Source organism: Ursus americanus, chromosome 4, assembly GCF_024610735.1.
Source record: "Ursus americanus isolate L20-20 chromosome 4, mUrsAme1.1.p, whole genome shotgun sequence".
NCBI lineage: Eukaryota > Metazoa > Chordata > Mammalia > Carnivora > Ursidae > Ursus > Ursus americanus.
In genome coordinates this window covers 95,176,557-95,203,805 of record NC_142130.1, presented here as the reverse complement: position 1 = coordinate 95,203,805, position 27,249 = coordinate 95,176,557, and the positions used below count along the sequence as shown (strand labels likewise).

General features: G+C 49.8%; 1 protein-coding gene across 1 annotated transcript in view; it reads right to left on the bottom strand.

Moving 5' to 3' along the window:
- Positions 1-27,249, bottom strand: part of BACE2 (beta-secretase 2) — a 79,722-nt gene that overhangs the window by 8,114 nt on the left and 44,359 nt on the right. Inside the window, exons 3-8 of the mRNA XM_045813484.2 lie at positions 26,446-26,662; positions 23,105-23,233; positions 21,786-21,920; positions 20,110-20,211; positions 15,612-15,761; positions 10,204-10,372 (exon numbers count right to left, since the gene is read on the bottom strand). Coding sequence (XP_045669440.1) covers positions 10,204-10,372; positions 15,612-15,761; positions 20,110-20,211; positions 21,786-21,920; positions 23,105-23,233; positions 26,446-26,662 — 902 coding nt within the window. The remainder of the gene's footprint in view (positions 1-10,203; positions 10,373-15,611; positions 15,762-20,109; positions 20,212-21,785; positions 21,921-23,104; positions 23,234-26,445; positions 26,663-27,249) is intronic.

Below are 27,249 nucleotides of genomic sequence, written 5' to 3'. Positions count from 1 at the left end.
CTTTGGGGCCCCTGGCTTTGGCATCTTTCGACTGGATTCTAAGTCGACGGCAGAAGCCTATCTCTGCAACTCTGCTCTCACAGCTAACTTTCCTATTTTTAAACATGAATATGTACCAGATGATCCACTTTCAACCTGCAGCAAGGAAAATTCACAGTGAAATGACTGCCACAATCCACGAGGAGTCTCAAGTTGTAAAAGCTGAAATCTATACAGCTCTTGGGTGCTAAATGTCTCAATCTATAAAAAGAGATGGGTGGTATTTCAGAAGCTTTGGATACATTAAGAGAGAGCTGTCACTCTTGACACTCTATTATCTTCCTAGCTCTAGGATACTTGGCCCGGGCAACACAGAGCAGCTGAAAACGCTCCAGCCTCTAACACCTGCTCCTGGCCTGAGAGACTCTCTCTGGGCCGAGGCTCCAGGTCAGCCCACCCCACAGCACATGGGGACCGCCAACCTTGTTTACGTGGCTCTGATCTGAGACCAGAATAGGACTCTTCGTAGGGGTTGGGGGGTGAGGCGAGGAGACGCAGGGCAGCATAAGAGAAGCATCTGTGGATCTTTTTCCAAAATAACCATCACCCTCCCACCCACCACCATTCTGATACACCCTGGCTGAAAAAGGAGGGGAGGGTGTGGGCCATAATGTATTTTAGAGAGCTCCCCAGGAAAAGTCTTCAAAGAACTCCCACTCACTGCTCTCCTTCCCACCCTGCCCCAACCCCCTACAAAAAAGCCTAATCCTCTAGCTAAGTGTTGTCTGACAAACACCAATTATTATGAAAAGCAAATAAAAGACATCAAGAGAAAAGGGAAGCTCCCAAAGGTTTGGGCTCCGCCAAGTGCTAGCTGGCACCAAGGCAGAACTTCCTCCTACTATAACACAGAGAAAAGATGATAAACTCATATTTTTAAATATGTAGATGAGCTGAGAAATAAGCCCTAGAACTGGGGATCCAATGCCAGGGACGGGGGGAGGGGGCAGAGGGGGGCAGGCAGAAGACTTGACCCCGGCACCACAGAGATGGGGGACAGAGCCCGGTGCAGGGGTGGAGGGTGCCGGGAAAACTCTGCCACCCAGGAAGCCTGACTCTGCCTGAGGTCCCAGGAGCGGAGGGTGACGAGGGCGAGAAAGAATCTCCCGTGAGAAACAGTCTCCCAACCACCACCTCAAGCATGGCGGCCATCTAAATTTACACAGCTTGTGTAGAAATCCGAAAAGTTCCATTGCCTCACACTCAGCAGAAACAAATGCGAAGTTGCTTTAGAGCAACATTTTTACAACCCAAGGTGCACTGAACTCTCTCTAAAGGAAAAAAATAAAAAGCATTCCCACTAAAGATCAGCTCACAACAAAGAGTTGCAAACCAAGTGAAAATCCGCCATGACAGAACGGTCAGCCGCCCCGAAAACGAAGAGATCAGTTCTCCATAAACGATGGGAAAACAGAACAAAATGCTTGAGATTATACAATAGCTGTGTTTACGATGATTAAAACCTCATGAAAATACTAACAAGATTTTTTTTAACAGGCTGACTTCAAAGTTCATAAAGCAAAATAAAATTAAGAACAGCAGGGAAGTTTTGAATAAAGAAGAAGAATGCACAGAAACTAACACTCTAAGATACATCAACTGAACAGAACAGCAAGTCCAGAGATAAAGAGTTCCAAACATGTACTAGAATCTGGCATATAATAATTGTGGAATTTTAGATCAGGGAAGAAAACGTGGATTATCTGAAAAACGTTATAGGAACAATGGGGTAGTCACCTTGGGGGAATAAAGGTTATCCATACAGACTACATCAAGGTAAATCAAACACAAAAGTACTTGCACGGATCACAAAATAATTTCAAAAATGTGACTTCAAACCTAAGAGCCTTAAGACAAAATACTGATACATTTAAATACATAAAAGCATTTTTACAGGGGCGCCTGGGTGGCACAGCGGTTAAGCATCTGCCTTCGGCTCAGGGCGTGATCCCGGCGTTGTGGGATCGAGCCCCACATCAGGCTCCTCTGCTGGGAGCCTGCTTCTTCCTCTCCCACTCCCCCTGCTTGTGTTCCCTCTCTCGCTGGCTGTCTCTATCTCTGTTGAATAAATAAATAAATAAAATCTTTAAAAAAAAAAAAGGCATTTTTACAATAAAATTCATCAGCAGCAAAGCAAATTTTTAAATACTGTATAACTGAAATATGGGTTATAGTTTTTTCTCCAAATGGTTAATCACTCCATTACACCGTTTCTACAAATCAATATAAAAAACTAAAAACCCAATAGAAAATAATAGGGAAAAGATATGAGCACATAGTTCACAGAAATGGAAAAACAAATGCCCTTAGACACATGAAAATAAACTCAACCTCATGCATAAAAGTAATTAAATTAAAACAACACTGAGATCATCGTTTCCACCTACCAGATTGGCAAAATGCCCAAAAGTGTGACACCACCTCATTGGTGATGCTGACTGGGGAGTCAGGCCATTGTAAACGTTACTAGAGAAACTGGTACAACAGGTATAAAAGAGTATAACCTCCCTGGAAGGCAATGCGACAATTCCCATCAAGATTACAAATGTTTGGTGCACCTGGGCGGCTCAGTTGTTAAGCAGCTGCCTTCAGCTCAGGTCATGATCCCAGGGTTCTTAGGGTTGAGCCCCACATTGGGCTCCCCACTCAGTAAGGAGGCTGCTTCTTCCTCTCTCCCTCTGCCGTTCTCCCTGGCTCATGTTCTCTCCCTCTCTGTCAAATAAATAAAATCTCAAAAAAAAGAAAAAAAAGATTACAAATGCTTATACCCTTTAACCTGGCAATTCTACTCCCAGTAATCTAACCTAGAGGTATACTTTCATATGTGTGAATGAACACAGACAAATGGTATCACAGCAACACTGTTTATCATAACAGGAGACTGGAAACAACTTAAATATACCAATAAGGAATTGTTAAATAAATTAGAGAACCACATAACAGAGGATTATGAGGCTCAAAAAATAATGAGGGAACACTTTACGTACTCATGATTGCCTCTGAGGGTGTGGGGACTATATAATGCATTCTATCACTGGAACATTATCTGGCCATTTTCAAAAATCAAATAAAATAATGGAGACAAAGTAAATACAAGCCACACAAAATTATTACAGAACACTACAAAAAAGTAAACAAGTATATTTGAAAAAGTACAAAGTGGAATTTCGAGAAATGAAAAATACAAGCCATGCAATTAAAAACTCACTGAATAGGTTGGGGCGCCTGGTGGGCCAGTACGGTGAGCGTCGGACTCTTGGTTTCAGCTCAGGTTGTGATTTCAGGGTTGTGGGATGAAGCCCCACGTAGGGCTCTGCATTCAGCGAAGTCTGCCTGAAATTCTCTCTCCTCCCTCCCTCTTTGCCCCTCCTTGCTCACGCATGCTTGTGAGTTTTCTCTCTCACTCTCTTGAATAAATAAAATCTTTATAAGAAGAAAACCTCACTGAATAGGTTAAATGGTAGACTGAACACAGCTGGAGAGAACTAGGGCAATATAGCATGTGTCTGCAGAAACTACACAGAATGCAGCAAAGATAAAGAAAGGAAAATATGAATGCAAGGTCAATGGATGTGGAGGAAATGAGAAATCTCAAAATTTATCTCAGGAGATCCAGAAGAAACTAGTAAAAATGGGTGTGAGGCAAGAGTGGAGGAGGTAACAGCTTACAATTCTCTAGGATTGATGATAAAAAACACGAATTGTCAGATTCGGAGAGCACAATGAGTCTTGAGCAAGATCAAAAACCATCTCTATCTAGATACATCATGGTGAAACTTCAGAAGAGGAAAAATTTAGCCTAAGTCTGAACAGCAACCAGAGAAAACAAACAGATTACTCTCGAAAGTACAACTGAAACTGATGGGGGTTTTTTCACCAGCAATAATGCTGGCCAGAGAACACTGAAATAGCATCTTTGAAACACTAAGGGAAAATGGTCGACCGAGAATTCCATCCACGATTCAAAAATTAGGGCAAAATGAAATTTTGAAGAGATCCTAAAGTACATTTTTCAGCATAGGAAATTTGCTGTTTCGTAATTTGTTTATCCCTTCTCCTTCATTCTGGGCTGTTTTTAGTTTGATGAAAATGGTGGTTTTATGTAATAAGGTACTTATTGAATGATGTAGCACTTTAATTCATTTTATGAATAAAGCTGCTTCTGGTTAAGTCTTTGGATGGACACACACATTCATTTCTTCACTGCACGTACCTAAGAGTGAAGTTGCTGAGTCATGGAGTAGGAATATGTTTAACAGTAGTAGAAAATGTCAAAGTGTTTTTCCATTCAGACCAAACGATTTCAGCAAACTGAGAATCCCTCGACTGAGGATTAGAAGGGAATTCCACAAACCTGCTCCATGAATCAGACTACAGGACTGCTTTCATAGAAAACCCAAGCAACTCCAACAACTATTTTTTAAAAGGAGAATTCAGCAAGGTGGCTGGATAGAAGATTAATATACAAAAAGCCCCTTCATGCCTATATACCAAACAATCAAATGTAATTTAAAACAATCTCACTAACAGTAAGAGCTAACAGGTATCTAGCAAGAAGTACATGTGTAAGACCCTCTTGGAGAAAACTACAAAGCTGATGTAGGACATAAAAGAAGACCTAAACAGGGGCGCCTGGGTGGCTCAGTCGTTAAGCGTCCGCCTTCGGCTCAGGGCGTGATCCCGGCGTTCTGGGATCGAGCCCCACATCAGGCTCCTCCACTGGAAGCCTGCTTCTTCCTCTCCCACTCCCCCTGCTTGTGTTCCCTCTCTTGCTGGCTGTCTCTCTGTCAAATAAATAAATAAAATCTTAAGAAAAAAAAAAAAAAAAGAAGAAGACCTAAACAAATGAGAATTAGTACATTCATGGGGAAAAGACTTGCATAATAAAGACTTGATTTCTTCTCAAGTTCATCTGTAAATCCAATGCGGTTGCAATCAAAATCCCAACGGAGTTCTCAGATGTTGCAAGCTGAATAAAAGGACAAAAGTAGCCAAGAGCATTTAAAGAAGAATAAGGAGAGGCGTTGAGCCCTTGCTGGCTGTTAAGTCTTACTGTAACTATAGAAATTAAACCACATGTTCAAGCACAGGAACAGCAACTACACTGGTGGGATAGAAGAGAATGCTCAGAAATAATCCAGATGCGTACTGGGTCTTGGTACACGACAAAGAGGTTATTAAAATTTAGTAGGTATCTTGCAAAATTAATTTAACCTGAATCTAACCAAGCCTCTAGACCTAAGTTCAAGTTTACAGAAAGGTAAGGTTAAATGAACATCTTAAACGATACTATTAGAAAAAATCCAGACAAATCTGAATATGATATATTCTATAAAACAACTGGCCTTCAAAAGAAAAAAAAAAAAAACCCACAGTGAAGGAAACCATTTTTGAGGTAACTGAGGAAATCTGAATATGGCCTAGATATTACATAAGACAATGTAAATATTGTTAAATTTTTAGGTGTCATAATGGTATTACATTTATTATGAGCCTGTCCTTATTTTTAAGAGGTATTTACGGATGAAATATTATGGAGTGAAATATTTAGGGGTAAAATGTCATGATATCTGCACCCTATTTATAAATGGTTCAAACAAGAACTACATACACACATATACTATAGGTGGCAAAATGGAAAAATTATCAAATCCAGACAGTGGGGGCACCTAAGTGGCTCAGTCGGTTAAGCGTCTGCCTTCGGTTCAGGTCACGATCCCAGGGTCCTGGGATCGAGCCCCACATTGGGCTCCCTGCTCAGCAGAGAACCTGCTTCTCCCTCTGCCTGCCGCTCCCACTCCCTCTGCTTATGTTCTGTCAAATAAATAAATAAAATCTTTAAAAAAAATCTAGATGGTGGGTATGTAGGACATCATTGCATTATTTTTAGTCTTTCCCGTATATTAAATTTTTTAAATAATAAAATATTGAAAATATCAGAGGGGATAATATATGCAAGAAATAATGCTGAGAAAATTGAATGTCCTTATAAAAATGAGATTCCTGTTTCACAATATACAAGAAAATGAGGGGGGAATATCTTTAGATCTTTAGAAAAAAATCTCTATTTTCTTAGATTGAAGAAAAATTTCTTAAATAAGGTACAGAGTAAAAGCCATTAAGGAAGAGATTGGTACATTTTATCTCACTAAATTAAAAAAAAAAAGTAAATGAAAGATAATAAAAACAAGTAGAAGAAATCCAGAGAGATTAGCAGATAGTCAACATGCATAAGCCCCCCAAATTAATGGATCAAATATTAAGAATGTATAGATATCACTAAAAAAGACATGTAGGAAAATATACATAAGCTATTGGTAGAAAAATTCACCGTCAGAGAAAAAGCTCGGACACCCCATAAGTATATCAAAAGCTGTATCATCTCAAAACGCCTGGGTGGCTCAGTCGGTTGAGCGTCTGACTCTTGATTTCAGCTCAGGTCATGATCTCAGGGTGCTGGGATCAAGCCCTGAGATGGGCTCTGCGCTCAGTGGGGAGTCTGCTTGAGATTCTCTCTCTCCTTCTCCTTCCACTCCTCCCCCCACCCAAACAACAAATAAATCTTTTAAAAAAAAGTTGCATCATCTCAGAAGTAACCACACTGTGACGCTATTTCATACATACAGATGGGCAAAACACAAAAACAAAAGAAAACAAATGAACATTCTTATGTAATTCTGATGGTCCAGCTGCCCGGAGGACAAATCTGACAGTAGCCAGTAACACTGAGGATGAGCACACCAAACCATCCAGAAATTCCATTTTCAGAAGATCTCAATAGCATGCAGCAAGATGTTCACTGCAGTACTGTTTACAACTGCCAATATTAGAAACAGTCCAAATGGTCATCGAGGCAGAACTGGGTAAATAATCTGGGTATATTCGTACAAGAGGATACTACACAGCGGTCAAAATGAGAGAGCCAGTGCTCCCGTCAACACGGAAGAGCCAGTAAATGTGTAATGCTGACTACAGAGCAGACTGAAAAAGGACACGCACGGTACTACAGGCATTCATATACATTTAAAAACACCAAAACCCCATAACCAACCAACCAACCAATGTTTTGTTATATGGTACTTATCTATAGGTAGACGGCAGACAGCTCTTAAGGGGACTCCAGTGATCCCCGCTCCCTGGTATTTACTTTGTGTAATCCCCTCCCACGCTGGGCCAGGGTTGTTCTGAACAACCAACAGAATAGGGCAGAAGTGATCGCATGTCACTTTCGGAATTGGGTGTAGAAAGACTGTGGCTGGGGGCGCCTGGGTGGCTCAGTCGTTAAGCGTCTGCCTTCGGCTCAGGGCGTGATCCTGGCGTTCTGGGATCGAGCCCCACATCAGGCTCCTCCACTGGAAGCCTGCTTCTTCCTCTCCCACTCCCCCTGCTTGTGTTCCCTCTCTCGCTGGCTGTCTCTCTCTCTGTCAAATAAATAAATAAAATCTTTAAAAAAAAAAAAAAAGACTGTGGCTTGGGTGCTGTGTGGCACTTTTACTCTCTGGAATCACGTGCTCCCGGGTGACCAGGTACCCACCATAAGGATGTTCAGGGAAGCCTGGCTTGAGGTCCCAATGGAGAGGAAAGGAGGGCTCCTCTCCCCGACCACAGGAGTGGGCTTCCAGCAGGACCCTCCACCCTGCTGGGAGACCCTAGCCCAGAACCACCCAGCTAAGCCGCTCCCTGACCCTTGGCACCTGCACAAGGTCAGAGTGCTGCTAAATGTGGGGCTAACCTGTTACCAAGCGATAGACAACTAATCCAAGGCACTTAGACCTATGGACTGAAATCTTAAGTGTGTAGTAATTATGAGAAGAATCTACACCAGTTTCAGGATAAAGGGTCATTCTGGTGAAGGCAGTGGGGTGGGGCTTTAAGCTATGTTTATTTTCTGTTCCTATGACAAATTTTTGAAGAAAACATGACAAAATGTTATCCTTTGTTAAATCTGGGTGTTCCATAAGTGTGCCCAAAGCACATGACTTCCTAGGACTTAAATCATTTTGTTATTTGAAGTATGTGATAAATTAGAAATCAACACTTTAGAGAAAAAAAAAAAGTGTACCTCTTCCATTTATTACAGAGCTATAGCCCACTGTCTGGCCCCTAATTGCAGCTTGGAGGGAAGTAATTACTTTAATGGCTAAACAGTTTGCACGGAAGAGGAGACATATCCGTGTATATTCCCCACTGCTGATAAAATCAAATGTTTAAGTACCAAAACCTTAAATACGCTTTTTTTAAAAAATAGTAACAAAAAAACTTCTATAAGCACACCTAACAAAGAATTCACATTGAAACGCAGGAATGAATGTTGCTTTGCCTGCAGACACTTAATATTAAACTATTTCCAACAGCAATTCACTTAGGAGACACGGTGATTACGCGCTCTGCGGTATTAAGTAAAGTGGACGATATAATGGCTGTTGCCATAGTAGCCTCTACTTTAATGGTATTTAACGAGAGAACAGAAATTGTGGGGAAAATTGCTTTAGTGCTTAGTTCTCTGGGTTACAAGATGTGAGACACTCACAGCTGCGAGACAGACTAGCGTCTCCGATTGTACAGTCCCAGGTAATGCCACGGAGGAAGGTCTCCCCCAGGGATACCTCCCAGGCTAAAAACAGTTAATGCACTCTGAGAGATAGACACTCATTCCCAACAAAGATGACAAAATGACAAGCCCCAAGGCTCCGAGCCCGTTCACCAATGCAGAGTCAGCGAGCTCCGAGTTAACACCTAAAGTATTTGCAACAATCGAAAATATACATGGCGTTGGGTGGTTTTATGTATACAGCACGTGAGTTGGACTAATATTCCAGATACAAGTTTTCCCTTTGATATCCCTCTCCTCCCATGCTCCACATTGTTATTTTAGCCTCCAGGATTGCCTGTGTGTCCAAACACGGATAGCAAGCATGCCCGACCCGCTTTATGCTCCAGGATTCCCATTTACCACCGCGAGTCAGAGAGTGTAAGTAAGACCTGAAATATGTCCCTTTGGAACAAATCAGCTGAGAGCCTCCAACGTTTCGCCTGCGCCGCCGCCCATCTCCGAGGCTCTCCCCCAGACTTCTCTGTTGGTCTTAGATCCCAGGGAAGGTCTGGTCAAGGTTGGGGCGACTGGCTCAGCCAGCCTTCCCGCCTGTGGGTCACTATCCTGAGGGTTTCATCGAATTCACGCCTCCCTCCCCACGCTGCGTGGGGGCCCGCGTCTCACCCCACAGCCTCTCATTTTCTCCTGTCCCACCTCCTTGCTGTCTGTTCTTCTGCCGCCTCACATGTGCTTAATTCTTCTCTCCGTTGGCATGTTACCCGCCAACTCTGAATCCCACACGTCAGGATCTGCCAGTCCCCTGAAATCCCACCCAGGAGCCCGGGGGCGCCTGCCCGCTGCCTGGTCACGCGCTCTCCACGCATCCCCAGCCATCCCAGCTCACGCCCACGTCCAGGGCTGGCCTTTTCTGCCAGAAGTACTGACCTTCCCGCTAAACCGTGCGCTGTGTGGACACTCCGTCCTAGCAAACTGTTCATCTACAGACATTTGTGAATTTGGGGGTTTACCCCCCATCGACTTTCCTGCCCTCTCTCCTGGTTTCCCTGAACACAGGCCCAACCTTCAAGCTCGGCTTCGCAGAACAATGCTGCCGACTCACCCCCAAACCAGCTCTTCAAAGGGGTTCTAGGAGGAAAAACACACTCCTTGATCTCGTCATTTTAGGATTTCAAGAAAAAGCAATGACAGGCATTTACTTCTTATCTCACAATGAAGATGGCTTTGATGGAAAAAAAAATACACAGCTTACCCATGAATCTTTATTTTAATTTTCCTGTCAAAAAACTGTAACTCTTCCCCGAGACCCCCCATCTTTATTCTGTGGTGTGAGATACCACTTTAAGTTTAACGTGAGAGAGAACTATAATACTAACATCAGTCACGCATTTGCCATGTGTCCAGCATGGGACTCCACGTTTGACACGGACGGACTCACTTCCTCCTCTCCGTAACCCTACCACGCGCCTTACTGATAAGACTGACCACGGATGGCAGGCCTGTGGGAAACAATTCAAAGGCCACTAACCCGTCATCAAGAGTTGCTCCCAAGTTAGTGAACGGACACTGAGTACTCCAGCTGGGGCTCCCCGTCCCGTGCAAGCATCCCTTACCTGCACAGGGGCTGGCGGCAAAGCCCACCCTCTTCCGAGCTCTGTCGAAGATCACATAGAAACCCTCCATCACCGTAGCACCAATCACCAGCGCGTTCGTGGAAGGTGAGATGCCGAATCGGTAACATTCGTAATTCAGGCCGGCCCCCATCATGGGCTGGATGTAGAGCTGTTGACGAGGAAAGGGCAGACAGACAGGGAAAAGCATGAATTCGGCAACATCACAAAGCTGTCGAGGCCACAGTGTGTTCCAACCTCCCCGGTGCTGTGGGGGCGACGCGGGGAGAGAAGGGGATGACGTTACCCTGCCACCTGGAAGATGACATCACGAGCATGGTGATAAACATTACTGAAAGTGATACAAACACGTGTGCCGCCTATAACTATAGCCGTCCATCCACGCGTCCGTGCGTCCATCCAGCACTTGGTGTCGCCTAGATACTGCCTCAGTGCCAGCAACCAACGCACAGTCCCTGTGCCCTTGAAGACCCCCATCCAGGGAGGGTGCAGGTGAATAAGTGCAGAGTGGGACAGGCCCCTCTAGGTAACATGGGCCAGCCAGCTCTCCCCTCAAACCGCCTCCTTCCCTTGGCCTCTGGGAAAGGGTTGGCTCTTCTTCCCCCCAACACTGGCGGCCCCTTCTCAGGCACTTGGGTAGGGTTTGCTTTCCCTTCCTCACCTGCAAGCATCAGAGAAGGCCAGGGCTCTGGCCTCCTGGCGACCATCCCCCCACCCCCGCCCCAGGTGACCCATGTGGCCCCATGGCCCTAAGCACACCCCAGGGTTCTATGCTGATGCCCAAATCTTGACCTCCAGCCAGATCTTTGCTGCCACATCCACACTCAACAGGCATCTCAAATGTCATATGAGAAAATCTGAACTCTGGACATTCTCCCCAAATGTGCTTTTTTCCAAGGTCTTCTGTTTCAGTAAACCTGTGATTCACTCACTTCCTCAGGCCCTACAGCACCGGGCCAGGATCTCTCTCCCTACATGGAAGCCATAACCAGAGGCTGCAGGCCTTCCTTTGAAATGGCATCCGAATCCAATCACGTCTCCCGTCCCCACGGCTACCGCCCCGGTCCCGACCATGCGACCATGAACGTCCTCTGCTCTCCTGCGAGGAGGCTGCGATGGCTCCTAACCGGCCCCAGGATGCCGCCTTTGTCATCCTTTGCCAAAGAGAGCTTGACAGTAGGCAGCAGGGTGGAAGCAGGATGATTTATTTCCTCGGTCAGAGAGAGAGAGAAGCTGTCACCGTCAGAGAGAAGACCCAGTACCCCCACGTAGGACGCTCCCACGAGGATGAGGACCACGGGCTGTTCATGGTCTATCAACACAACACTTGGGGCCCCTGAGGTCCTCTGGGGGGCGAGTCTGTGAGGAAATGAGTCAAAACTTAAATCAGGGAGCAAACCAAGGTCACCTCAGTGAGAACAATCCCTTTGTGTTTCAACAGCAAAGTATTCAAATGCAGGCCACCAAGAGAGTAGAGTGTCTTAGCAAGACAAAATACCAAACATCTGGGGGGAAAAAGCAGTCAAGGGCAAAATGAGTAGGAAGAAGGACTTTCTTTTAAGTACTGAGCCGCCCTACAGGGGTAGAAGCACAAAGAAAGATTGTGGAGGGAAAGGCTGGGAGCCCTGGGCTTTGTGTGAGGGAAGGGTGAGGGGTGGGGATTTTTAGAGGGTGTGGCAGGGAGGGGCTGCACCAGGGTGACAAGGGAGGGGTGCCAGCCGGGAGGCAAACCACAGCACAGGGGTGGGAGGGAATGCCGCCGCGAGGAGTGGGAGACACAGAGCACTATTTAACGTCGGGGCAGGAAAGGAAACCAGAAGCTGTGCTAGAGAGAGAGCATACAATCGAGCTGACACCGGAGGAAGATGAGCCTCACGGCCCTTGCCAGCGCGGGGACGGCGAGAGGACGAGGGCTGCCGGGCAGCGGGGGGAGCAAGGACAGAGCTGTGACAGCCCCTGGCATCATCCGTGGATAGACGCGGAGCAGCTGCTGGTCCAGGAACTGAGCCCGCAGTCAGAACCCTCCCCAGCTGGTCTGTCTGTCTGCAAGCCCTCCTTCCAGGCAAGGAAGCATTCATCCTGTTCTCCGCTATGGTCCTGGCACCTCGGCTGCGAGGGTCCGCGGGTCGGCACCCAGGAGGGCCTCAAAAAATGCGGGTGACATGAACGGTGTGGAGCCTGACGAGCACCAAATGAAAGACGCAACGTCTCACGACCAACTCAAACGAGGCAAAGGCACTGCGCTCCATGTTAGGGAGAGGGGGGCAGGCAGGCAGAGCGGCAGTGTCAGGAGAGGACCTCCCCCCCCCAGCGCTGACCTGCCGCCACAGTACCTTCAGCCAAGGGTCTGTAAGCAAGCCCTAGGAACGTATGTGGACACACACACGCAACACACCCCGACTTTTGAAGGAACTGCTTCTATAATAAAACCAAATCAATTATCACCTATCATGTAACTGAGGGTATTGATGCAAAAATATGCAGACCGAATTTGTATCTTTTACTCTTTGTGTGTGTGTCCCAGCTGACTGCCAATAAAAGTTCCAGACTGTAGATGCTGTAACAAGCTGGGGAAAGCTGAAGTATTGCTAGATCTCAGAATAAACTGTCTGTCTTACCCTAAAATAGCACAAATAGACCAACCAGTGGTAGACTGCAATTATTTACATTTTTAGGGTTATGTGGAAAAGAAAACCAGAATTTGCCTGTGGGCTGGGGTTGGGGGCTGCTCTTGTCAACAGGCCAAAAAAGATGCAGCCTGTGTGTTTTGGGGAAAGAGTGGAGACAGACAAAATTTAAGAGAATTGCCTTTGACACCACTCTTCTCTGCACTAGCAAGCATATGCCCATCCACTACTGCCGATGCCAAAGAGGTCCAAGGCACGGGCTCAATTCTAAAACTTCGGTGGGAAGGAGCCCTGAAGATTGCCTTAAATGTTAGGGAGAGGCGGGCAGGCAGAGCTGCAGTGTTAGGAGAGGACCCCCCAGTGCTGACGCCGAGGGCTCTGTCAGTGGCACACGGAGCTTGTGAGGTTATCGGCATGTGAGGGTTCACAACCGCCCGTCCAAGCCCTTTTCCGAGGAGGGGACGGAAAGAAAATGGAATGGGAATGTTGAGTAAGAAATCAGGAAAACAGCAGGGGAAGCAGATTTTTTAAAAACCAAAAATGTGAACATGTCAAAGTCAACCAAAAAATATCTACAGTCTCGTGAGAATAATACTGAATTCTCACGCAGAGATAACGAAAGTTAAAGGCAACACTCCCAAACCTCCCTCATTAGTGACCTCCCAGCTCTGGTGGCTACTGCCCGCCCTGGACATCCTAGAAGTTCCCCCCGAATGCCTGTTTTCTCCTGCGTCTTATGAGTCCCTGATTCTGCCAAACAACCCCCTGCCATTTATTTACAATTACACGCTCACCTTGTTCCTGAAACTAGGCTTCGACTTTAGTTACAAACCACACTGAGGAAATAATGTCCACATCGTGCTGCTCGACTGACCAAAATTTAATCATAAAGAGCAATTACTTTAAAGACGCAGAAGACATATCCCTGTTTGCAGTGAAAATGTCTTTGGCAAGTATTATGATTTCTCCCTTTATAGTTAAAGGGACAGACGGAGAAAGGGCTCAGTGATCTGCTCAAAGTTACAGCGCGAGTCAGGGGCGGAGCAGAGCAGCCTTGGCGACTGTGTCCTCTGTCCCCGTGTTTCTCTTGAGGCTCTCAGGCTCTTCCCCAGTAACCCACCATTCCTGGAAGGCCTGTCCCCATGTATAAAGTGGAGAAGAGAAAAGGCAGGATTAAAACTTCCTTTTCACCTTCTGAAATCATTCCTCCTTCCCTATCCCCCAACCCCATCCTTTGTCCCAAAGTCACCAAATTACGACAAAGGCACATGGATTGGTCTGTTCAAAACAACAGTGATGACACACTAGCCTCCACTTCGTACTCATGCCAGGGAAGGAGCAAGGGCCGTCGGTCTCGTGGTTCTCCTCTTCAAGGAGTTAACGTAACTGATGGAGAACTCCAAGTGCGTACATGTGCTTTTAAAGAAAACAGTCAAACGAAAAAGGCAACAGCACAAAATACCCCGTAAAGGGACGACCGCATGCCGGATGAGTGGACTAGGAAGCATGAGTCTGAAGGGCAGGCTCACAAACGGGTCATTCTGCTCAGCAGAGGTTCAACAAAAGAGGGGTTGTTTGAGCGGGACCTTGAAGGATGGGAAGAATCTGGATATGCAGAGGGAGTGGGGAGGAGAGGGCATTGCAGGCGGGAGGGGGTGGTTGGCAGAAGTAAAGGTCAGGAGAGTGAGCAAGCACGAAGGCCAGGAGGACACTGACCAGTGAGAGGCGGGTCAAGGGGTGGAAGGCTCCAGTGAGGCCCGGAGAGCCACAGGGAAGGAGGACATCAGTGTGCACTGAGTGGGGACTCGCTGATGGCTCACAGCAGGGCCAGCAGGCTGAAATCTGCCACCTGGGCAACGGCTTTAAGGGCAGAAAGGAGGGGACTGGGCTACACGGAGAGTGCTTGGAGGTCCCTGGAGGGGTGCAGTGGGGGACCTGAGCAAAAGCCTCTGGAAAGGGGAGGAGGAGGTGAGAGGCGTGACCGAGCAGGCCAGAACAGGCTGTGTTTGATAGATGCTTAGGGGGAGGAAGGAGCCAATGACGTATTGAAGAGGGAAAATAAGAGGATGTCTTCATCTCTCTGAGGGTCCAGTTTTATTCTCCTTTTTAAAAGAACATGTTCTGGGGGCACCTGGGTGGCTCAGTCCGCTCAGGGTCTGCATTCAGCTCGGGTCATGATCCCGGGGTCCTGGGATCAAGGCTCCCTGCTCAGGGCGGAGTCTGCTTCTCCCTCTCCCTCTGCCGCTCCCCCTGCTTGTGTGCGTGCGTTCTCAAATAAATGAATAAAATCTTTAAAAATAAATAAATAAAAGAAAAGAACCTATTTTGGTGCTATGGTGGACACTGCACAAATGTTCTCCATTCTTGGCCTTTCCTGCTGCCAGGCCCTTGCACCGCAGGGACCATGCAGCCGGCCCCTCTGCGTGTTTCCCCCTCCAGAGCGCCGCCACCACCCCGAGCCGGCTGCCCGACGGTGGGAGTCACCGGATCCACGAGTGAGGCCACCCCAGAGGGCCGGCCGAGCCCCAGCCGACCGGACGCGTGGGCGAGCGTGCAGAGAGCAGCGGGGCTGCCCAGACTCACGCACAGGGGCGCGCGCTCGCTGATGAGGGCTGCCGGGTTTTGCGGCTGTCACACAGCATCACCGTGGCCACCGATACCTCCCGCAGATGCACGACCTCCACGCGCGTGTGACGCACTAAGTGCCTGGGAGGTTCGGCGTGGGCCAGGTTCGGGCAGAAAGGCGCACGGCCCAGTTCATACCTGCGGCAGGATGGTCACTCGGAACGACCGGCTGGAGTTCTCGTCTCTCAGGTAGATGGAGATTTTAGGGAAGTAAGACCAAGGTGTCTCCGAATTCGTCCAGCAAGCCAGCTGGGACCCAGTCCAGAAACCATCAGAAAATTCTGGAATCTGGACAAAACGAGATCACGTGAGAAACCATGACTCGTCTGGCACATCAACAGGAAACAGCGCCCAGCTCCCCTCCTCCCCTCGCCAGATGCCCGCGGCGGTAAACACCGTTTCCCTTGGATGGCGTGGGGGAGCCAGCAGCCCTCTGGAAGGGGAACGGTGATGACAAATCCACAGCTATTAGGATCACACAGTCACGGAGAGTACCGACTGGTGTCAGGCACCGCGGCAAACCCTCCGCGGCACTCACTACCTCAATCCTCGAAAAGCCGCATCGGCTGGGGAGCAGCACCCTGGCACCCCACGGGAGAGATGAGGAAACCAGAGCACACGGAGGAGACGCAACCGCCCGAGGTCTCAGCGGTGGGCAATGGCACTTTAGAAGAGACAGTACATCCGACATGCGGCCCTCCAGACCCTTTTGGGCATCATCTCTCCGCTGAGTTCCGAACACAGCACTCTTCCTCCTGGTGCAGAGCCCCGGGCGGGCTCTCTGCTCTTCTGGAATACCCTTCTCTTCCTCCAGACATCAGCTCAGATGCCACCTTCCAGGAAGCCCTCGCCACCATGCTGATAGCCCACCATGTGGCTCTCCCCCTTGGTCTTCCTCCTTGTAACAGCTCTAATTTGACATTTATGGGAGTAACTGCTTACGTTCTCTTGTCTGCACTACAATCTGAGTCCTCGAAGGACAGAGATGTATTGTCTGCCCGCCTTACAGTTCTAACACCTAGCCCACAGGAGACTCAGGAAATATTTGTGGGAAAAATGAACAGTCAAGAGCACAGAGCGCCCACCTGAGCCTCCCAACAGGGGTCTGCTGACCCTGACGATGAGCGATGCCACCTGCACATGCCCACTAGTCACTAAGTCCGCAAGTTAACTACGAATAACTCCTGCCAGCTCACCAGGGCAAGGGATGGTTCCTGAGCAGATCTATCCTGCACCTGCTAGTAGTGTACGTGGTGGGGCGGAGCCAGGAGCAGGGGATGGGGCGGAGCTAAGAGTATATGTGATGGGGCAGAGCCAGGAGCAGGGGATGGGGCGGAGCTAGGAGTGTATGTGATGGGGCGGAGCCAGGAGCAGGGGATGGGGCGGAGCTAGGAGTGTATACGATGGGACGGATCCAGGAGCATGGATGGGGTGAGCTAGGACAGTACTGACCTGGAAATAAGGGGTGACTGTCCAGGGAGCATCCCTAGGAAGCTGAGTTGAGCTACGGGCCAGGGAGCGGTATGAGATGAGTTTGAGGGAGGGCGGGCCGAGCATGGGAGCTGCCTCACTGGATAAAACAGACTGCAGCCATGGGGCCAGTGCTGCGGACAGGAAGGAGGAGATGGGGGACAGAGGGTATCTTGGCAGCCTTGGCGTCTCCATCAGAGATCATCTGTCAGAGATCTGAGCTTTGTGGCAAGCCGGGTGTGATTCAGGAGTCCAAATGGGATTTACATGGGCCACTGGTTCGTGGGTCTAAACTCCTGTCGAGCCAGGCCCCGTCGAGAGTCACTGAAGGTGGATGGGAAGGGATGATGTGGCGCCGAGGGAATCCCTTTTGGGAGGATACGGGGAGAAGGGAGGGGCCTAGGACCCACCCTGGATCGGCTGGCAAAGGACACACCCACAAAGAGGGCGCAGGGCTGGGAAGTCCAGAAGGAGGGTGCTATGGAAATAGAGAGAAGGTAAGACAGGTAAGCGGGGATGACTCGGAGACCAAGCCGGGCAAGAACTGAGAAAACGGAGCATAACCGGATGAACGCTGAGTACCTTGTGCTGCAGGGTCACACGCAGCAGGTGCAAGCCTGCCTGTCCTCATCCCTCCTTCCCTCCCTCTCTCCATCCCTCCCTCCAGGACCAGACAGTGGGGAGAAAATGCCCCAGGGTTTTTCATCCATTACATGGACCATCCATTATGAAACTGTGAGTGGTTGATCTGTAACATTTCTAATGTTGGCATTAATGTATTTTCACCTTTTATAAAAGTTGAATCAGTTTGAACTATGTATCTGAGGGCAGAATCCCTTGCCAGATGAGTTGATAAGGGAGGGCCAGTCATTTGCTGGACCTAAGGATGGGCCAAGGTGAGGGTGGCTGGCCTGCGCCCAGGGCAGGGACCCCCACGTCAGTGCCCGTGGGCGGCTCCAGTCTGCAGATGAAGGATCAGGCCTGGAAACTCACCTAAGGGGCACGGCTCTGAATCGGATGGGGGGGGGGGGCACCTGCCTCCAGAGAGGCGCCTGTGAGTCCAGGGACCTCCCCAGAGGCTAAGCCAGGTGTCCTTGGAGGGCAGTTTTGACCCTCAGATCACAGAGTTCAGAGTCAGAAGTCACCCTAAAGCAGGTGTCATCCTACGTCTGGACTTTACAGATGGGGCAGCACTGGGCACAAGGGTGCTGCAGCTATGAGGAGAGGGAGCCTGGGTCTCTGCCGTTCACAGAACTCCCCACCAGGCTCATTTCAAAATATAGACCTATAAACCATGCATTCCTAAAATCCCTTCAGAACAAATCAGGCCAGGAGACAGAGCCCAACATTTGCATTGCATTTAACTCCCAGAAGCCAGCCATTCCCTTAACCAGAAAGAAACCCTACACCACAACAGGTGAGAAAGACATGCCCATCTTTGGTCCAGGCCCACGGAGACAGGGACCCTGTCCGCCCTGGCTGCGTTTTCCCTGCCCAAGACAGAGAACCTTCCCAGGTCCTCCCCTTCCTGACACAGGCTCTGAAATCAGAGGATAATTTTAGACCAGGCAAACAAATTCTGTAATCCCATTCCTTCTACACCTCGTGGTTTTCTTACAAAGTCAGTCACCGCTGAACACGGGTTGCGATGCCCCAGGGGTGCTACTCTTTCCCTGCACGGCACCCACGGGGGCTGGAGTCACGGGCTCTGCGGAGGCGGGGCTGGCCAAGGGCGGGGCGGGCCGGGCTCCCCCGCGCGCCTTGAGCGTTTCTGCGGGACGGTCCTCACACACTTCCAGCCCAGAATACTCAGTCTGAAGATGCTCGTGTCAGGTCTGCTGAGGACATTTTCACTACTGAAGAAAATCGGCATATGGCTCCACATTTTAAGCATGGTCTGATTTTCAGCCAGCATTCTGAATTTAGGGCACTAAAAACTTTCCTTGCCATTTTTTCTGATTCAGCAGATATGAGACAAGCTAAGAGCTTTCCTCTGGCTTTTGACTACTGCTGCCTTGAAGTCCTTTCAAGCTCAAAAGGGGCCTCTGAACTACTCCTTTTCTCTGCTCCTGTCCTTCTCTTGGTTTGCCTACTGCTCTTCCCACGGCAGTTTCAGACTGCTGAAGTTTGGTTCAGGACGACCAAAAGCCCCTTCCTCCTTCCCATGCTCCCGCTAGAACAAAGCAGCCACTGTGCATTTTCCCATCATCCTCTGAATTCAGCCAGTGGAGTCGTGGGACAGTCAGGCCTGCGTTAGTACGAGCAGCAAGACTTCGGGCAGGAGACACCGGTTTCTGGTGGCCTTGCAAGGGTCGCCCTGTACAGAGGGAGGCTTATGAACACAGCCAAGAAGTGGAGAGAAACGTTTCTCTCACGTTTGAACAAACAGCAGCAGCACGGCGGTGGGACATTAGACGCTTCTCCTTCCAGAGCACCACTGTGCGGGGCCCGTCGCACCGCACCCCAGCCCTCCCGACAGCCCCGCAGTGAGAACGTGGAGACTCCGAGGGCCCGAATCCTGCCCCGGGCACCCAGCTAGTAAGTGGCAGAAACCAGCCTCCGTTCGTGTCCACCTCACCCCCGAAGCTGTGTTCTTCCCAGTCAATGCCTTTGGTCTACCGTGTTGCCCAGAACCAACTGGGAAGTTGGAGCCATACTGGAATGCTCTCAGCCACTTCTCCAAAATGCATCTTGCCCTTGAGAGGATTTTAATAATTACTCTACTGGCTGATTGACCTTTGTCTTCTGCAAATCGCATTCTTTTACAGAAGAATTAAAATCCCAACACAGCCTGGACGAAGGCCAAAAAGAGTACGATTTGGGGCTCATTTGTTTTAAAGGCTGCAAACATATTCCTGGTTCACTACTTCCTCTAATATAGAATGTCACCAAGAGGCTTTTTTCCTTAGATTAAAAAAAAAGTCCTATATCCACTACATTATTATTTGAAATACTAAACAGCGTGGCACCTTCAGATCCAAGTCCCCTGAGGCTAACGTGAAGAAATTCTTTGCTAGTTAAGAGCAAGACTGTGAACTTCATAAGAGTTAAAAAACCCAACCACTCAAAATGCTCAGATGAAGACGATTACACACACAGGAGTGCTCCCCAGCACGGGGTCACGGCCCGGCGTTCTCCGACATTTGTCAGCAACCTGAGGACTCACCAGAGACGTGCGGGCCACGGCTTCCACCACCGCATTGAACACCTTCTGGGGCAGGCGCAGAAGTGTGGTGCCGCTGTCCACGATGGCCTTGTCTGCGTTATACTGGAACAGGGGAGAGTGGGTGGGGAGAGGGCACGTGAGTGACACGCCACGTGATACCAGCCTGCTGTCACTGGGGCCGCCACACTCAAATCCGGGCAGCCGTGGAACCTCACTGGTGGCTCCGCTCACTGCACAGTCTTGGAATGTGGACACTAGCCCAACGTTCTCACTTCGCAGATAAGGAAACAGAGACCAGGAAAGGGAAGTGACATGTCCAAAGTCAACAGCTCTCCCCATGCAGACATTTCCCCACCTGGAGGTTCCCAGATGTCCCTGTTGAGGAGCCCCCAAGAGCAAAGGGGGAAGACCCCCCTTGTCTTTCCAGATTGAAATGACCCATTAATTACCATTTATACAAATCCTACAGAATCAACTATTATCCCAGACATGGAGAAAGAGAACTAGGATGGAGTTTTTAAACAGACACCCCGTGCTTGCATTTAGGGAGGGACCACAGCCGCATTCAGTGAGAGCATCTCACGCGGGTCTGTGTTGTATTACAGGCCCTCCCCTTTGATTCTACCCCTGGATTCTTCAGTGGCAGCTAAGTGCCACTGACAATAAACCCAGCTCTGTGGCCTGAGGACCGAGACTATCACAGTGGGAGGGAGCACCGCTCTCTCGAGCTCTGATGGGTCCCAGACGCGTCTGTACGCATGGGAACCATGGTGGACGGGGATGGTTCGTGAGGAAGGAGGCGGTGGCAGGTGGGAACAGAATGAAATGCTGGCGGTTTTTATAAACCATCCCGCAGACGTGGTGGGAGACTGAGTCCCACAAGCTGTCCTCATCATCATGCCATTATGGCCGCGAGTAAGCCAACTGCAGACAGGGTGTGAGCGGGGCTCCTAGGTGACTTGGTGCCCCGGCTCTGCACGTCTGCCTCCTGTCAGGACGGTCAGAACACGCTGCTCTCCAGAGCGCCACTTGTCCTGGAGGGAGCGGTGAGCAGCGGGGGCATGAATGGAGGACAAGGCCGATGATTTACTTTGAGTTTCATTTTGCTTAGTTCTAGTCCCCGTTTTTTCCCTTGCACAGATGAAAGCCTGCTTATTCGACATAGTCCAGGAGCCATCAGGCCCCAGGTGAACAGTGAAAAGGTGCTCAATAGTGCTCTTCACACACGCAATTTTATGCTAATTTTTCCCTATGAAGCCAAGAGACTGGAAGGAAGCAAGTTTTCTGGAAGGAGGAGTTCGTTATCATACAAAAAGGTCCTATAACTTTTAATGTAATGAATCTTTGCTTTATCTTGTAATGAACCTAATTTTCTTTATTTTTTATGATTTATTTATTTTAGAGAAAGAGGGAGAGTGTGCATGTTGGTGGTGGGGAGGGGAGGGGGAAGGGAGACAAAGGAGAGAATCCAAGCAGACTCCCCACCGCGCACGGAGCCAACACAGGGCTCCATCCCAGGACCCTGAGATCCTGACCTGAGCCAAAACCAAGAGTCAGACGCTTAACTGACTCCACCACCCAGGCACCCCTGTACCGTCTAATTTCCTATTCGGGTCCCAGCTATAGTATTAAAGTGACCCAGGCACCTAGACACAAAGAGATCACCGTGAAAATACCTCTCTGCAATCCAGATTAAGGCTCTGGCCTCCAATTTCCAACTTGAGAATTTCTATCTGATAATACCATTCCTCCTTAATAGGGGTATACCAGATGTCTCCTTTGTACAAACTCGGCTCAATTCCACCCAGGACCTGAGAAGAAAGATATTTACGGATATAAGAGAAAAAATACGGAAGCATATCAACAGGGTACACTGAGAAGCATATAATCAGAAGGTGAATCCTCACTGGAATCAGGACCTTCACATTATGATGATGGTACATCACATATATGCTTGAAAATTAAACGGGGAACGTTTGGGGGCCATGTATCCAAAGGTCAAACAATCTGAGGCCCTCGTCTAATCAAGATGCTTTGGTGGTTTCCCTTCTATAAAGGAAGTATCTACGATTCTAGCCTTACAATACTGAGATTCGCCCCCAAATGAAGGAAAATAGTGAGCCACGTTGACGGAGAAGAATTCGCTTCCTCAGAAGACAGAGGAGGATTTACAGTCTCACACATTTGCATGGAAAGCAGAACAAAGAGCTTCCCTCATCAAAACTTCATGTTGCAAAACTATGAAACATCGCCCCACAAACCCTAGGCTGTCCTCGGTCCTGGAAAGGGGGTAAATAAGGTGTTAAGATCGGGTGTAGTGTAAGCAAATGAGAGCAAGGGAGTGTCTGCTTCTCACAGCTGGACAACTGGGGGGTTGTCGGCACCTGCCCTGAGGGGCCCTTCTTGTGTACTGTCCCTGTCACCTCCTGCTTTAGACATCTGGGTGCAAGGTCCATCGAGGGGACGCTTAGCCTCAGCACATCCACAGGGCTGATGGCCTCGCTCGGTTTCTGTTTCACTAGAAAACTTTCTGCCGTGTGTGTGTGTGTGTGTGTGTGTGTGTGCAGAGAAAGGACATACAGGTGTCCCTGCCTCTGCACCGTATTAGGAAATCGCACCAAATTTAGGAAATCGCCAGCATTTTCCCTCAACCAGTGGACCAACCCCAGGTGAAGTCTACCTGCCGCACCCCCTACTGTTTCTCACTTGCCCCTCCCCCACCCACCAAAAAGTTACCCTTCAAGGGAAAAATTTTAAAAAGTTTTAATGGAATTTGGAGAAGCAATGAGAATCATCTTTTGGATGGCAGGATAATTAGAAAAGATAAAAATAATACCTAATTTTACCCATTTTTTTAAAGGTTCTATAACAAGGGTTATCAAAATTCCACAGTACTTATGTACGCTTCTAATATTTCCACCAGAGTGTTAATAAAACAGAAAAGCTGCCCAATTAATTTGCGATTTTCCCCCCTTTAAGACTAAAAGATACCCACAAGACTACCTCCGTTGGTACCAGATCCAGCCACGGGCAGCCCCGCCCCACACATCTGCATGGAGAAGACGTTGGGAATCTTCGCTTGTGCCACGAGGGAGTCGAAGAACGTCTCCAGGGAACTTGACGGCTGTAGGAGACACAAGGACAGCAGCCCCATGACTCTCAGTGGAGATGATGACTGACCCGAAGTGGCCACGAGGCAGGAGACACAAAACTGGTTTTCTTTGTATTTAATTCTTTTCGTGGCGAAACAACAAACAAGCTTCTGCTCAAGGGCAGTAATTCAGAAACCAACAACAGACCTTGCTACTACACAGTCTTTTCCCTGTCCACGTGGCTCTGTGGGAAAAAATAAGAGAGTATTTCTAAAATGGGAACGAGACAGAGAAGAGCCTTGTGGACCCTGCACAAGGCTGAGACGCAAACCTAAGACGGTATTTCTAGAGCTGTTAGGATGTCGTCATATTTGTCACCACGATGCCCTGAGAGGCAGGCACGAGACGTGGAAGTGGGTCACCGACGTGGGCAGTGGACTCTCATCTCGGCCACAGCAAGGACAGAAGCGTCTCTGGGAGCAGCCTTCATGGGTTCAGAAAACGTGCTTCCCGTCTCTCGGCCACGGTCGTCGGCCACACCCCAAAGACAGGTGCTCAGCCTGAGACCTCTCAGACCCCAGACCCCGCTGACCTCCAGCAAGCAGGAAAGCAGGGAAGGACAGTCCCGCGCCCCTGAGGTTGAAAAGCCCCAGATTCCCCGCTGCCACAGTTCAGTGGCCCTAAGTGGCTCGTGCCTTCCTTCCGCAGGGCCAGCACTGACTCGGGGCGCCCCCATGTCTCCGGGACTCAAAGGGAAGAGGTGGGCTGTGTGAGCAGCTCTGAGCTGGAACTGGGCCCCCAGGGCTGCTGGTCCCCAGGGCCGGTCAGGGACCTGAGCGTCGATTTTGGCTTTGACAACCGGGAGATACGGCTCACTTGGAGTTGTTGGTTCCCGATGGAAAGTTACTTGTGGTGGCACAGATGCCGCCGGCCGACTCTGACCACCGGTGGTCACCATTGGGACTATTATTTACTACCCGTAAGAACGAAAACTGTAATTTTGGAGGCAGTAAGAGCACAGCCCATTAGCAAGTAGAAATCTTCCCATTTATTTAAGTCAGTTGCGGCTGGCCTCCTCGTCCCGCTTCCGTGGATCTCTGCCAGGATTCGGCACCATCTCTTATGTGACGTGAGCATCACACGAGGCGTCCAGGTGGACGATGGAGACAAGGTTCCCCTGTCCCCCAAGGTGGGCCGGGCGTGGTGCTGACCCAGGCTGCTGTTCTTCCAGACACCTGCTCCGGGGGCAGCAAGGGCAACACCACGGGGGACTGAATTCTGGCTCCGTCACTTGCTCACCGTGTGACTTGTTCCTTTGTTTCTGTATCTGTGAAATGGGGAAACCATAGCCTCCCAGAGCTGCTCCCGGGGCTTTCGTGGGCCAATGCAGACAAAGGCCTTGGAACAGTGCCTGGCACACAGTAAGGGATCTACTGTGATTCTGCCATGTCATTCCTCAGGTTCCTTCTAGAGGTTTAAAAACACACAGGTGCCAGGATCAACCCAAGAGAGCCCGACTCGTAGGTGTGTGGCTGGACGCAGGCATCCGTGGCATGGGCGACCCTGGAGGGCAGGGTCTGACGCACATCCTCAGAGGGCAGCATCAGGACTGACCAGGGGCCGCCACACGCCGTGGCCACCACTGAGGGTTCGGTCAACCTATTTCAGCGACAGCTCTGGCCCACCAAGCCACACTGCCCTGCTGGCCCCGTTTCCAGCCACGCACCACATCCTACCAATCCCGTGACCATCCCCTCAAACCCGGGACGGGAGGCTGATCGTTGTCATCTCAGAATTGCATACACATAGAGGTTGTGTGGCTGGCAAGTCCGGCCACCCCTAGGGACCCTGACGTCATTATTTGCAAAGAAGCTTATTATCAATATTATCCATTGCGGGCAGTTCAGCTTTTTTCTGCCATCTTCCCAACGATCAACGTAAAACCAACGATGCTCATACCTTTCATCGTCCAAGTCAGGCAACGATGCCACGTTTTCCCTCGGTCACACGGTGAGATCGTACGGAGCAATGTATGTTATTAAGAGTCCACACAGTTCATTTGAAGCTCACCCTATCGTACTGAGGAGAAAGGGGCTCCAGAACCCCGCAGGCTCCGCAGACAGGCCCTGGGCGAGGAGGGTAAAGCTCTCTGACCCTCCGTCTGCACATCCCAAAGACAGGAGAACTCGGCCGCCTGCGGAGGTCACCAGAACCCAGGAACCAACATCTTGGGACGTCCTCGGCCCGCCTGCCTCACGGGCTCCTCTCTCCTGCAGAATCCCAGGGTCAGGAACTCCCCAGCCTGCCGCCCCTCCCCACCTCGCCCCCTGCACCATTTACTAGTGAACTGGGGCTGGGACAAACATCCCTGTGGGAGAGCAAACAGGCTTTCCCTCCTGGGTGCTCACGGACCACGGGGGCTCTGTGGCATGGCTCTGCGGCTCCTGCAACCTGCTTCTGCTTGTTCCGCGCTTCTCTGGCCTCAAGCCGAGCACCGAACAATGAGAGGCCAAGGTGCGGCGCCCATTCCGGGTGACCGCGTTCCGCTCTGCTCCAAGGCACGCCCTGGTGTCTAATCCGCTTGCCTCCGGCTCCCTTCCTGGTGGAAATTCCCCAGCCTGCCTCCCCACTCAGGCACACCAGCGTCACTTGCTTTGGGCTGGCCTGAGTACAAATGTTTGGAGATTCTGTCTTTCCCATTTTGTGCAAGTTCTGACTCTGGGCCAATGGCTGGCGGTCCCTGGGACGCGCTTTCAGGCCCTTCCCGGGCTCCAGGGGCTCCTCTGGGATGTCGCAGCCACGGGAAGGTGGCACGACGCTCTCTCCCTGGTGCGGCGCCTCCCCCGACGAGGTTCCAGGGCCAGCCGCGGGCTCCATGTCTTCATGAGAATGTGGGAATTTAATAAGTATGTGTTCCCTTAATCCTCTCCTCAGAAAAACGCTTCGACGCCAAAATTAAAGTGATTCAGATCCTGTTAACATTTTTAAACTACAGAAGTAAAATAAGCAAAAACAAAGACAAATGAAAAAAAAGTAATGCTATGAGTATATCTTGGCAGGAAGGTTCAAAGAACCGCACCATTTACAAACTTAAATTTTAAAGATGCCCAGAAACATAATTAACTGTGGACCATGTCTGTCTCCACCATGTGACGCCCACCGACCGTCTCCAACAGCCAGGACCCCCTGCCACCCGTCTGGCTCGTCCACCTCCGATCTACTTAGATCCCCAGACGGGCCTTACCTTGGCCAGAGCAGCATACGCGAGTCCCAGGATCCCATTCCATTTGATCCCCGGCAGAAAGAAATTCTCTGACTCAAAGATAGTGGCGATGTTGACGAGAAACGAGCTATTGAAGCCTTTCGGGATGGTGACGACGTCCTCTCCGACGAAGCCGGTCCAGCTCCCTTGTGTGTACTTCACCGTGACGTCAAAGCCCTTGGAGCGGTAAGTACTGGACCTGGAGAAGGAGAAGACAAGGCCTGCTCTGCACCTGTGCGTCCCCGTTCGGGTGAGGTGGCCGGGCGCGGCGGCAAAGACCACTCTCTGCGCGCAATTCTTAATCATGACCGGCGCTCCTGTTGACGAAGTGACCTATCCCACAAAACATCATCACTCACGTTTGGGTGGTGTTTCCGTGCCACGTGTGAGGGAGGTTCTGGGGTCCACATGTAGCCCAGAGCTCAGCATTTGCCAAGTGAAGCCCGTAAGCTAGCTACTTGACTTGACTGCACCTGCCTTGGAGGGCACAATCCCGTGTGGGCACCCGCCTGGCCCTCTGGCTTTGCAGGGACCCCTGCTGCTCTGTGACACAGGGAGCGGCCTGGGGTTCATATTCACATGCTCACCCCATGTGACAAATAGACACCAAGTCTCCACGACCATGCCTTCCTCCTCAGGGCCCGCATTTCCTTCTGATGTCACGGGCTCCTTCTCCAGGCTGTCCCCAATGCCCCGGGGCTCATTATACTCATACCAAAATATGGGGGTACAGCTAGTAGCACGCTGTGACACGAATCCGTGACACCATCTGCAGCCCTACGTGCA